Source organism: Phacochoerus africanus, chromosome 15, assembly GCF_016906955.1.
Source record: "Phacochoerus africanus isolate WHEZ1 chromosome 15, ROS_Pafr_v1, whole genome shotgun sequence".
Taxonomy (NCBI): Eukaryota; Metazoa; Chordata; class Mammalia; order Artiodactyla; family Suidae; genus Phacochoerus; species Phacochoerus africanus.
Window position 1 is genome coordinate 132,779,647 of NC_062558.1, and position 13,629 is coordinate 132,793,275.

The 13,629-nt window shown below is 49.0% G+C and overlaps 2 protein-coding genes across 2 annotated transcripts; one reads left to right on the forward strand and one right to left on the reverse strand.

The window, feature by feature from the left end:
* Positions 1–455: 455 nt before the first annotated feature.
* LOC125116284 (deleted in malignant brain tumors 1 protein) lies at positions 456–6,639 on the forward strand. Its single transcript, XM_047761373.1, has 3 exons — positions 456–684; positions 2,964–3,346; positions 5,998–6,639. Exons 1-3 carry the CDS (start codon positions 598–600, stop codon positions 6,287–6,289), a joined length of 762 nt encoding a protein of 253 aa, XP_047617329.1. The 5' UTR covers positions 456–597; the 3' UTR covers positions 6,290–6,639.
* A 5,787-nt stretch (positions 6,640–12,426) lies between these two features.
* FAM24B (family with sequence similarity 24 member B) lies at positions 12,427–13,557 on the reverse strand. Its single transcript, XM_047762689.1, has 3 exons — positions 13,466–13,557; positions 13,168–13,201; positions 12,427–12,552 (listed from the first exon to the last, which is right to left on the reverse strand). Exons 1-3 carry the CDS (start codon positions 13,555–13,557, stop codon positions 12,427–12,429), a joined length of 252 nt encoding a protein of 83 aa, XP_047618645.1.
* Positions 13,558–13,629: the final 72 nt, after the last annotated feature.

Below are 13,629 nucleotides of genomic sequence, written 5' to 3' on the forward strand. Positions count from 1 at the left end.
CTGGGGAAGAAAGACCAGGCTGTGGGGGGACCAGGTTCTGCTCCCCGCCCCGCCTCGAGGTCTCCTGTACCTCCAGCCCCTCACGGGGCTTTAGGAGGTTGAAGAAGAAGCCCCATTGCACGCCCCCCCCCTTGGCTTCCGCTCTCTTTCTCCACCTGCCCCTCATACAAAAGCCCAGCGAGATGCACGTCCAGGCTCAGGTGTTCTCAGCTTGTGCAACGAGCTGTCCTTGAAATCCTTAGAGGAGGCTCTGACTCACGGCCTGAGGGACACGTGCTGTGGGTGGGATTCCCCATGGATATGATGGGACATTGGAAAAGTGGGGGAACGTAAAGTCAGTGAAAGTCAAGTCGAGGGTAGGGAGTGATGCGAGCCCAGCCAGCCCCAACCCAGGGCAGTGGCCGAGGGGCTTTTAGAAAGTGAACTTGCACTCACGCTCCTGAGTACCCGCATGTCCAGTGTACCGGGTTCTCTCTGTGAGTTTCTCCCCGTTCTCGTCCTTCTGCAGCCCAGCTCACCTGTTTGCCTCACCTCTTCCAAGTCGTCATTGACCGAGGCTACCTCCAGAGGCTGGGCTATTCCTCCTGGGACATCCACATGAACGACGAGCTGTGTCGCCCCCAAGTCACAGGGCGCTACCTGATCTTCAGCATTCCCTATGGCCGCTGTGGCACCGTCCGACAGGTATGAAACTGACCCTTCTAGGTCAAAAAAAGAGAGTTGGAAAATTCAACCACTGGGTAGGGACAGGAAAAGCACAAGCCATGACATTGTTTCTGAGTTCATTGAAGCCTGGAGCAGCCCAGTAATTTGTCTAAAACTTTCCTTCCTTTTGAGATCTGGGATACATACGGAATTTGCATACATTGTTATGCAAATCACATACATGTAATTGCCTGCATACATAGACCGTAACAAGTGCAGGGAGCTGATGGACTGATGGATGGGTGGGATGGATGGATGGATGGATGGATGGATACTATTCTCTTAGCTGCAAAGCCAAAGCATTTTTACACCATGCTTCTTTATTCAGCGCTAGCGCACCCCTACTGTGTGCGAGTCATGCTGTGGTCGTGGGGAAGAGAGATGACCTGTCTGCCTGACTGCTGTCTTTCTAACCAGGTTGCAGTTCCAGTGTTGCTTTCCAATGTGGAAAGCAAATACTAGGACATTTATGTGTAATGGAATAAATATGTTTATTTCATCTTCCTTAACCACTGCTTATTTCCCAAAAAGGTAGCACTAAAGTCAAGGAAAGAAGTATACCAAAGATACAGGAGAGTGTGTAACCGCCAAATTATTTTAGTCAGTGTATTTAACAGTGGAACATGTTCCAAAGCAACCCCATGTAATTCATCTCTTCTTTTGCATCACTGTTGAGACACTTGCCCCAAACCCCCAGAAAACACTCAAACCGTCGAAAGTCGAATTCGTTCAGACGGTCTGCGTGATGCTAGCTATCCGCTTCAGCTCCATACTTCATATGTTGTCTGTCGGGTTATTCTTTTGCTCTCAAAATTCTACTTTTTACCTCAGAGGTTTCTGCCCCAGGAACCCTGCTGGAAGCCCCTCTGTGTCCAGGAGGAGGGAAGCGTCCCCACCCCACCCCTCCCCCGCCAGATGCTTCTCAGTCATCAGGTTGAACCCTGCAGCTGTCCCCTCCAGCCCTGGCTGACCCAGCTCCCCCTGCAGGCCCCGTAGCTGACCTCAGTGCTGGGGCCAGAGGACAGAGCAAGTCAGGACCCACCTGCAGTAACAACCAGCAACCAGTCCCAGGCCACCTGTGGGGAGAATGCCACTACCAAAGGGTCCTTTGTCTGATTTCCCAGTCAGTGAATGAGCAGCCTTCTAGGTCCTGAGGACACAGAGGCCCCTGAGACTGACAGGGCCCCAGCATCATGGCTCTTACATTCAAGAGAAGGAAGACAGGCCCAGAGTAAATATGCAAAGAGAGTCCTTTACAGTGAAAGGGGTTCAGAAGATAATCAAACAAGGAAGGGGATAGAAAATGCTCTGCGGTGACAGGTCACTTGGACAGGGTGGCCCGGGAGGCAAGGCCTGAATAAGAAGATGGAGCCAGGCACAGAGGAACAGGAGGAGGCCTCCAAGTAGGGGGTCGGCCAAGGCCAGGGCCCCAGGCAGCAGCCAGCTTGGAGAAGTGTGAGAAGGAACTCAGGGAGCCCAGAGCCTGGTTGCAGGTGGGCAGGGCCATGCGGGCCTGGAGTTTAGCTTTCCCTCTATACTCTGCGCTCTCAACGAGCACGACAGCCTCCTCCAGGGGGAAGGAAGAGAGATGGTGGTTCTTAGGGGCAGAAAAAGGAAAAGAGGGCAGAGCAGTGTGAAACACAGCTCTAAGGTGACAGGGCCGTCCTTGGAGGGTTTCAAGGCAGAATGTCACCGGATCTGAATTGCACAGGCCAAGGCTTCCTGACCCAAACACCCCTGGGCAGGACGGGTCCCTGGCGTCATGCTGGGCTATGGGAAGGACGCTGCCTGCCGGGGACAGTGGCCCCCTGCTCATCAGCCTTCAGCATCCCGTTGGCCCCTTCAAGTCCTGTTGGATTTGAAGGAGTAAGTTTGAGAGGAAGGTCCCCAGGGTCAGGCCCACAGCTCACAGGGAGCCAGGACTGGTCTGGGGAAAAGATCAGAGCCCGGGGTGGGGAATGGTCTGGGAGGGAATGGAATGTGTGGCAGAATTTGGCAGCCAGCGTGGGCTTCCCACCGCATCCCATATCTCACAGCTTGGCCTTCACAGGAGGGAGGAAGGGAGTGGAGGCCCCCTGTGTGCACCCCACACTCCAAGAAACAGGACATAAGGTCACCCCATCATGGCTCTGGGTACCAGAAAGGTCAGGCCCAAGGCCTCCTGCCCTCCAGCTTGTCAGCAAGCCTGGGGGGAGGTGCAGGAAGCAGAGATCTCTGCTCAGGGACCCAGGAGCGCCAATGCTTCCCCCTCCTCCCAGGAAAGCCTCGGCTCCCTCAGCTACTCCAACTCCATCAGAGGACGAAGACGGGGCCACCCTGGCCGAGTCATCGTGCGGCACAAGGTGCCTCAGCTGAAGTTCACCTGCAGGGTGGACGGCCCGCCCGTGGTTGACGTCATCCCTGGGGCCGATGTCCTGAGGGAGGGTGCCGGCTACGACGTGTCCATATCGTTCCTCGAGTTGCCCGTGGCCCAGCACATGGGGAGCATGGGGCCTCACCACGCCAGCCGGGGGAAAGAGGTCGTCCTCCAGGCCACGCTCCGTAGCCCTGATCCCAGGCTGAGGCTCTTCGTGGATACCTGTGTGGCTTCTCCGGATCCCGGTGACTTCACAACTGTCAAGCATGATTTGATCCGGCAAGGGTAAGGAAAACAGAAGGCCCTCTTTGGTGGGCTGTTAGATTTATGTGGCCTTCCTTTGGGGGACCTTGGCTCCCCACCTGGTGGTCCTAAGTCCTAACATTGTGCAGAGCCCTCTGATCCCAGCTGGGGACAAATAATTGTAGGAAGTTGGGACAACTTCCCTTGAGTCCCCAGAGAGTCGTGGGAAGAGCCCTTGCTGTCCCTGACTCTGTCTTCTTATTCCAGCCTTGCGTACTCCTCTCTCCCTTCTCTTTAAGTTTCATGACTGTGATGGGCTGGTGGGATATCCCAGGCTAAGCTCTTAATAGTGATGAGATTTATTCTGGTGCCTTTGGTTAAACAACAGATTTGCCAAATTAGAACTCTGGCAAGTTGCTTGCCTTTATAGCCCCCTTGTCCCCTAACAGGGGCAGAATACTTATGGATGGGCAGTTGACAACCAGTGTGAAGTCAACAAAAACTCATCATTTACTGATGGCAGCTTCAGAGTGGTGGCGAGAGCCACAGCGTCCTTAAGCCCACGAGAAGCATCGTGGTGCCTGGTTCCAAAAGCCATAGAGGGACAAGAGGCAGCACTTTCTACAGGCAGTGTGAGCCATGGTGTAGAAGGTGTGCAGATGTGGATGTGCCACTAAACTGCACTGGATCAGAGTGAGAAAGTTCTTCCCTTTTTAATTCTCTCCTTTCAAAATATATCAAGGACAGAAGCCAGAATTTAACAACTGACATACCTTTCTTGTGCTTATTTTAGGTTTAACTTTCTCTTCTTTCTCTAGTTTCCTAAAGTGGAAGTTTAGATTATTAATTTTAGATCTTTCATCTTCTCAAGTACATGAACTTAATGCTGTAACTTTCACTCTGCACACTGCTTTAGCTGCATTCCACAAATTCTGGTCAATTGTGTATTCATTTTCAAAATACTTTTTTTAATTTCTCTTGAGACTTTTTCTTTGATCTGTGAGTTACTTAGAAGAGTGTTGCTTAATTTTCAGATATTTAGGAGTTTTCCAGAAACCTTTCTGTTATTGATTTCTAGGTTAATTCTGTGGTGATCTGATGTGTTTTCTGTGATTTCTATTCTTTTAAATTTGTTAGAGTGTTTTTTATGGTCCAGAATGTAGTCTGTTTGGGGAATGTTCCACATGGACTTGAGAAGAATGTGTATTATACTGTTGTTGAAAGGTTCCATAAATGCCAATTAGATCTAGCTAACTGTTGGTGCTGTTTGAGTCATCCACATCCTTCCCGATTTTCTGCCTACTGGGTCTGTCAATTAGTGACAGAATGGTGTTAAAGTCTCCAACTGTAATAATGGATTTGTCGATTTCTCTTTGCAGTCCTATCAGTTTTTGCTCCATACATGTTGATTCTCTGTTCTTAGCTGCGTATACATTAAGGATTTTATGTCTTCCTGGAGAATCGATCCCTCTTCATCATTATGTAATGCCCCTCTCTAACGATTACCCTGGCTCGGAAGTCTGTTTTGTCTGAAATTAGTGTAGCTAATCCAGCTTTCTTTTGATTGGTGTTGGCATGGTTAATCTTTCTCTATCCCTTTACTTTTTTTTTGTCTTTTGGGGGCCGCACCCACGCCATATGGAGGTTCCCAGGCTTGGGATCTAATCAGTGCCATAGTAGCCACTAGCCTAAGCCACAGCCACGGCAACACCAGATCCTTAACCCACTGAGCGAGGCCAGGGATTGAACTCACAACCTCATGGTTCCTAGTAGGATTCATTTCCACTGGGCCACGACGGGGAATGCCTCTATCCCTTTATTTTAATTAATCTTTGTCTTTATATTTAAAGTGGGTTTCTTATAGCCATCATATCATTGGGTCTTGATTTTGTTACATCTGCTCTGGCAGTCTCTGTCTTTAAATTAGTGTATTTAGACCATTCATGTGTAAAGTGATTATTGATAGAGCTGGATTAAAATCTGCCTTCTTGGTAACTGTTTTCTATTTATTGCATGTGTTCTTTGGTTCTCCTCCCACTCTCCTTTTGCTGCCTTCTCTGGTTTTAATACAACATTTTATATGCTGGTTTTAATTGAGCATTTTGTATTATCCCATTTTATCTCCTCTCTTGATAGGTCATTCACTTCTTTCCTCAAGTTTTTCATTAGGTGCACTAGTGTTTTACAAAGTACATTTTTTAATAATTTAAGGTCACCTTCAAATAATAGAGCTACCACCTTTAATCTCCCTCTTGAAAAAATAGAACAGACAACAGTTCTAACTAGAATTTAATCACTTTTTTGTTTTTATTATGTTTATTTTTCAGTTCCCTTTTGTTTCTGGCCAGAAGTGGAGGTTTTTTTTCCCTCCTCATGGTAGTTTTATAAAAAATTTTATAATTTAGCTTTATTTTACTATTTTATTGCCACACCTGCAGTATATGAAAGTTCCCGGCCTAGAATTGAACCTGCACCTCCCCAGCTACCTGAGCTGCTTCAGTCAGATTCTTAACCCACCGTGCCACAGCAAGAACTCCTAAAAAGTTTTTTTTTTAAATAAAAGAAAGAGTGGGTAGTGGGAAGAACTCCATTTGAAATTCTGAGGTCTGTGTTCAAGCCTGATTATTTGAGGCAGAATAAATCCACACCACACTTTGTTAATCCTCTTGGCCTGGGGTTTTTCTTTTCATCAGGTGCATCAAAGACAATACTTATGTCAACCTCCACTCCCACCAGAAGAACACAGCCCAGTTCAAGGTCAATGTCTTCGGCTTTCTCACCAGCTACGATGTGATCTACCTGCAGTGTAAGGTCGCCGTGTGCAAGGCGGAGGACCACTCCTCCCGCTGCTCCCAGGGCTGTGCAGGGAGGAGTAAGAGGGAGGCAGGCCCCACGGAGGCCACAGAAGAGCAGATGGGGCATTTCCAAATGGTGGGACCACTGGAGATCCACAAAGGAACTGATCAGAGAAAGACCCTTGCCTGAGCCCTCCCAAGTTTCACATAGATCTCTTAGAAATAGAAGCGAATTCTCTTTCTGCTCAACAGAGTAGTAAGTCTGACTCATCTGAGGCGGCCCACGGAGAGACAAGTAAAAGGAATAGCTCAAGAGGTTCTCTCTGAGGTTTGTTCGTAAATTAACCTTCTCTGCTGACTCAGTGTCTGAAGCAATCGCTGTCTTCACAGCTAGGAGTGTCGCATTTCCTAACTCTTCACTATTAAGAATTGATCATTGTTTTAAATTGTACAAAATGTTATGACAATTGATTATCTCTTGATACCACATTGCCAACTTTTCTTTTTTTTAACTGACTCACTCGTTAATGTTCAGCTGCTATTAGGTGGATCATTTTGTTTCTGTCCTTCTGCTGGTGTGGGAATTTAATTTCAGGTCTTACCAAGAGTCTTATGAAAAATAAACTGTCAGAAAGTCACTGCTCTTTTTTTTTTTTCATCTAATGTCAGTTGAATCAAACATGTCATTTACTCATCATCCGTTCCTTAAACAAGCTTTGTTTGTCTGTTCCAAAGAATAGATTGGGCCTTGGCTTTGTTGATTAAGCTTGTAAATCAGAGTCTGAACAACCATCACAAGCGGCCCCTCGGGACTGCTTTGTGAATGACCCCGTGCTTAGTCTGTTTCCCAGATCCTCAGAGTATTACAGGCAACTTGAAAAGCACACAAAGAGAGATGAGCATATGGCCACATCCTCCCAGGAAAGAAGGGCAGAATCTGCTTTATCCAATCTGTCTTTATATCTTAACAGGAAGAGACCCGAGCTAGGCTCCGTACCCTCAAAGTTGTCTCTAAAGAGGCAGGTTTTTTTGGTTGTTTTTCAGAACTCTTCAGTAACAATATTTTTGTTGTTGTTGTTGCTATTTCTTGGGCCGCTCCCGCGGCATATGGAGGTTCCCAGGCTAGGGCTCGAATCAGAGCTGTAGCCACGGGCCTACGCCAGAGCCACAGCAACGCGGGATCCGAGCCGCGTCTGCGACCTACACCACAGCTCACGGCAACACCGGATCGTTAACCCACTGAGCAAGGGCAGGGACCGAACCCGCAACCCCATGGTTCCTAGTTGGATTCGTTAACCGCTGCGCCACGACGGGAACTCCCAGTAACAATATTTAAAATAGGAGCCCTCAGGTCCAGGATATCGTCCCCATCTTTGGCAATAAATAGCATGTATGAGATGAGAATGCAGTGTTGTCAAGCTCCCAGGGAGGAGGGCAGGGTTCGGGGCGGGGGGCCTGGGAGCGAACCCTGAAGTCCTGAGAGATGAAAATCTACTGGGGGGGGGGGGGGCCTGAGGAGGGACATTGTCTCTAAAGGGAGAAACGTCAGTTGTGTTCAAAACATGCCTTTCACTGACAGCTGTCTTGGTAACATTAATTCCCTGCTTATACATCGAAGAAATTTTTGAAATGTAAATCCTGGTCAATTTGATGAAGATGTCATCTTTATATCAGAAGTTAATTATTATCTGTCACAAGTAGCTTCGTCCTCGGTCACATGAAACAGTGATTTGCGTATCTGGCATCTGTTTTGCATGAGTCTTTCAAATGAAAAAAAAAAAAAGGAGTTTTTCCCCAAGTAACCAAGAGCTGCTAGAGTTTCTAATTTCAAAAGTTCATCTTCCCATTAACTGGACCTATCCAAATTGTGTCGAGAAAGTAGGGGGCTGGCAGCTTCCAAAATTAGCATCAGGAGTTCCCGTCGTGGCTCAGCGGTTAATGAACCCGACTAGCAACCATGAGGATGCAGGTTCAATCCGTGGCCTTGCTCAGTGGGTTAAGGATCTGGTGCTGCCATGAGCTGTGGCTCATGGTCAAAGACGTGGCTCAGATCCTGTGTTGCTGTGGCTGTGGTGTAGACCGGCAGCTGCAACTCCAATTGGACCCCAAGCCTGGGAACCTCCATATGCCGAGGGTGCAGCCCTAAAAGACAAAAAAAAAAAAAATGTCTATGCTTTTAGCAAATCCCTAGTGTGAAAAGTGTTCACAGTGAAATGATGGAATTTTTAAGAATAAATAAAGGTCCAGTGAACTTCCAGTTCAGGTTCTCCGGTACAGTTCAATGGATGGGAATCAGGAAGCTGCCCTTTCCAAAAGTACTCAGGGTGAGTCTTAGGAATGGTGACATTTCAAAGCCATGGCCACCGTTCAGCAGCTCATGCCCCACAGATCAAAATGCATTTAATGTGGAGAAGCATGCACCCCGCAAACCCCGATGAGTGGAGGCAAAAAAAAAAAAAAAAAAATCCAAGGGAAGCCTGCTCTCTCTAGCCAGAGAACTAGCAAAAGGGCAGCTAGGCAAAATACACAACTTTTAGGCAATAATTGTTCTGCTCCAAACACCATGGGTAAAACTGTGGCCCTGCCCCCAGCCTCACCAGAAAGGTAATGTGGGGAGCCTTGACTTCGGCTTGCCCTCAGTGCCCCTCCCCTACCCTTTCCCTCCACTCCCCAGGATGGTATCAGAGAAGGTGGAGAGAAGGGCTGGGACTTTCACCACTTGGGACTTGCACCCCCAAGTCAGGTGGAGGCCAAGGTGGGGTCCTGCACTTCCAGCTTCTCCCAGCAGGTCCAAAGCACCCCTTGAGTCTGCTGAGACTAAAGAAAAAAATAAACTTATGGATATTATATATTATCATAGACTGATAGCTCAATAGCTCCACTACAAAGGATTTTTTAAATTCCTAATGATGGGATTTTACACACTCTAGTGAGTCGCAGTATTTGACAGCTTCCTTAGCATTGTACTATTGCCCCTGACGCACCTCTGAATAGTCCTCCTGTGTGGCCACAACAAATGTTAGCAGGCCTCCCAAGAGATGGACAGTTGATGGGCCAATGACTAGACAGTTTTTAAAAACTTAACTTGGGAGTTCCCACTGTGGCTCAGTGGTTAACAAATCTGACAAGGAACCATGAGGTTGCAGGTTCAATCCCTGGCCTCTCTCATTGGGTTAAGGATCCAGCATTGCTGTGAGCTGTGGTGTAGGTGGAAGACTTGGCTCAGATCCTGAGTTGCTGTGGCTCTGGCATAAGCCAGCGGCTGCAGCTCCAATTAGACCCTGAGCCTGGGAACCTCCATATGCCAAGGGTTCGGCCCTATAAAGACAAAAGACAAAAAATAAATAAAAATAAAACACAATTTGATTTACCCATTCTAATTAAGTTCTTAAGTGTTTTCATATTGGGTTAGAAAAGATTTTTTTTTTTTGGCCACACCCACAGCACATGGAAATTCCCAGGCCAGGGGTTGAACCCACATCATACCAGCAACTCAAACTGCTGCAGTGACAACACTGGATCCTTAACCCACTGAGCCACAAGAAAACTCCAAGTTAGGAAAGATCCTGGCAGTAGTTCCATTTAAGTTATACAAACAAGGAATTCCTGTTGTGGCTCAGCAGTAATGATCCCTGGTTCCACTCAGTGGGTTAAAAATTCGGTGTTGCCATGAACTGTGGTGTAGGTCACAGACACCATTCAGATCTGGCATTGCTGTGGCTGTGGGGTGGGCCAGCAGCTGAAGTTCTGATTTGATCCCTAGCCTGGGGCCTTCCATATGCTGCAGGTGCAGCCCTGAACACACACACACACACACAAAGTTGTACGAACAAATGCAGAGGAGACTCACCCACATAGCCACTGGTGGGAGAATTTGGAAGATCTACATGGAAATAGCAAGGAGAAGATGGAAATCTGTTTTGATCTGGGGCAGGAACGCAGGCCCCTAAAGGCTTCTTCGCTGAGGGTAGGGATGCTATTATATCCATGGCGTATCCCCTAGCACACCTTGTACTCATATGTAGGAGTAAAGGAGAAGGGCTTTAGGCATCAAGAACGTGGCTACCTGCTTGGCAGCCCTTCCCCCACTCTGCATCAAGGAAGTGAGGCTGAGAGACGTTAAGAAACATCCCCAGGGGCACTAGCTTGTGAAAGGCAGAGCTGGAGCTGAACCAAGTCTAACCAGTTCTAAAGCGCCTGTGTTACGCTCCGTCCCTGCTGCCTACCAGACGGGTGTCTCCAAGTCCCCTTACTCCATCCTGCCTCCCTCGAGGACTCCGTGATGCCTGGGCTGCACTGTCCCCAACATTTAGAACACACTAGCCTAGGGCCTCCTGGATGATGGGCACGGGGCTGTTCCCCAGGGATTCAGAGGGAAATGGGACATCCTTGGGGGCTTGCTGGTGACAAGAGAAAATCCAGGTGCACATGAACTCAGACAGGGCCACAAGTGGTAGATGCCCGGCCAGGGAGAACGTGCTCCAGGAACTCAAGAAGGATGAGTTGCTTCCAGTGGGAAGGCCTGGGGTAGGTGGCTCTGGCTCCAGGGAGGGTGCAGCTTGGAATTTGCCTCTTGAAACTCTTACTGAGACTGGGGACTCTCTCCCTCCAGGTTAAGCTCCCTGGAGGGAGGGCTGCTGTGTGAGAGCAACTCCAGCTTCCACACTCCTTCTGGCAAATTCTGCCAGCACTGAAGTTGAATATTCCCTCATCAGCCAAGCCCTCTGCTGAGAGGACTGAAAGCAGCCAAGAGGTGGCCTCTTCCAAATGCTTGGTTTCACCATGTTCTCTCCCCGTCGTCCTGGAGGTAGCAGCTGCTTCTGTCATTACCCCCTGTCACCCTTTCATCTCCTGTGGTAGGTAACCACCTGTTACCAGTGAATTCTTTACCTCGAGGGAAACACACGACGCCCACTAAGCAAGGATTTTGTTCAGGAGACAAAGTACAAATTGTGGTTACAAACGGAGAGTCTGTGATTAGAAAGCGGTTCCAGGAGTTCCCGTTGTGGTTCAGCAGAAACAAATCTGACTAGTGTCCATTAGGATGCGGGTTTGACCCCTGGCCTCGCTCAGTGGGTTAAGGATCTGGCATTGCTGTGAGCTGTGGTGTAGGTCACAGACACAGTTCAGATACCACGTGGCTGTGGCTGTGGCTGTGGTGTAGGCCTGCAGTTGTAGCTCCAATTCAACCCCTAGCCTGGGAACGTCCATGTGCCTCGGGTGTGGCCCTAAAAAGACCAAAAAAAAAAAAGACAAAAAAAGGGGGGTTCCAGAGGCTCAGAGGAAGGAGCAGGAGGAGAGGGAGCAGCAGATACGCAGGAGTGGCAAGGGGTGTGCCCTACGGCCTTGTTCCTGAGACTGGCGGATCTGGCTTCACCATTCAGCAGGAGGTTCCTCTTTGCAGTTAGACACTGACAACTGAGTCAGCAAAGATCAGTGTTAAACTGATCCCCCCAAAAATGAAAATCTGCTTCTGAAGATATGGAGGATGGCGGGAGGAGGAATCTCAGGGTTTTTAAATGTCCTTTTGACACCAGGGAGCTCAACCCCATTCCTACATCAGGCAGCCTCAACCCCCAGAGATCCCACCTGGCTGTTCTCCCTCCCTCCGATGTGAATGCAGTTCCCTCCAGGACAATGCAACAATTGTCCGAGGCAGAGTAGCTGGATGAGAGTGAATGAAGCCTTAGAAGGAGAAGGGCCAAGCCTGGAAAGTTTATCAGGGTCTGAAACTGGAAATACTCTAAGATCAATATATTTTTCCTGGGGTTGGAGATATGAATGTATGTTCTTCTCTAATTCTCCTTATACTGCAACATCACATTACACGCTCATTGCCTCAAGTCCCTTTAAAGTGGGTAATACACAGTTTAAGTGCTTTTTTTTTTCTTTTTATTGTCACACCTGCGGCAGACAGGAGTTCCCAGGCTGAGGATTGAATCAGAGCTGCAACTGGCCTACACCACAGCCACAGCCACCCCAGATCCAAGGGGACTCTGCAACCTACACTGCAACTTGCAGCAACACCAGATCCTTAACCCACTGATCGAGGCCAGGGATCCAACCCACACCCTCGCAGACACTATGTCATGTTCTTCACCCGCTGAGCCACAGTGGGAACTCCAAATTGAAGTACTTTTATGCCTAACAACAATAATAATACCGGAGGCGTAAAGGATTATTGTCTATATTGCCTTTATTCAAAAGAACATAAATATGTTATATAGTACATGATATAATGTAAACAGTATAAAAATTGACTTGAATAATAACACACTCTACTAAGAAAGAAGCACTGCTCATTGAAGGTATTTGCGCCTACCCCAGTTAGAGTCCCTCGTTTACATCACAGAAGCACGGTGGCAGGGGATCAAAGCCAGCATACAAGTTACACTCATCGCAGCACTGCAGGTTGGGATAAGACCCAGGGGTGATGGCCGCAGCAACCTTGTCCTGGGCGACCATGGCTGGATTATTTTTTAAGGTCAAACAAACAGGTACCTTTGGAACTCTTAAGAAAAGACATGCACAGAGCATGGGATTAGAATTTCTATCTCAGTCGTCTGTTACCATTGTCAGGGGTATCTGGGAAGTTTAGGGCCAGAGCCAGTCAAACACAGGACACCAGCCCAAGATTCAAGTGCTCCGCCCTGTCCCACCTTCCTGCCTAGCCCCTTCCTCTCCTAGCATTGCCACAAATGTAAGATCCGGTCACAGCAAATTAGGGGGAGAGAAGTAGGGGTCCCCCATCATCGCTGCAACCTGCCAGGTGCAGAGCCGACCCAGGAAGGGCCAAAGTCGCTGTCCCCGCGTTCTGGGATTTACCTTCCAGCTGCCAGGCTGAACTTCCCTACAACGGCCAATCTCTCCCATATTTGACGTTCCTTCCCCCCAAATTTAAGGCTCTCTTGTCTGATCTACACTCCTTGTCAGGTCCCCCAGGATCCCACACAGCTCAGCTTCCCCAGAGCTCTCCGGGCCCCCCTCCCCGTCCCCACTGCCGTGAATGAGGGGACCCCCCAGGCGGGAGGAGACTGACTGGGAGAACAGAGGCAGAGGCTCCCTCACAGTCTTCAGTCTGCAGAGCTGTGGCACCAGCCAGCTGAGGGGAAACCCCCGAGGTCAAGTGACAGCAAAGCTGCAGAGCCACCAGGCTGAGAACTTCCTCCTTATGAGCTCACAGCCCCAAACCAGAAGGGGCAGAAGCCAAGATTCTACACTCCCTCTGGCCTTTGTCTTCTCCAGCCTCCCGCTGTTCCTGACTCCCCAGGGCGTGGCCGCAGGGCAAGGAGTGACCCTGCTCAAGCAGAGCCTCGGGGGGATCCCACTGGAGGGGGTGTTGGCCGCTCGCAGCCACGTCACTCACTTCAGTGCGTTGGCCACTTTGTGGTAAAGACAGATGACAACAGCCATCAGCACGAGCATGGCCAGCAGGATCCCGCCACCGATGCAGTACATGATGATGGTGCTGACTCTGGAAGACTCAGCTTTATCTGGGCAGAGAAGTGCAGGCAAACAGTGAACTTGGCT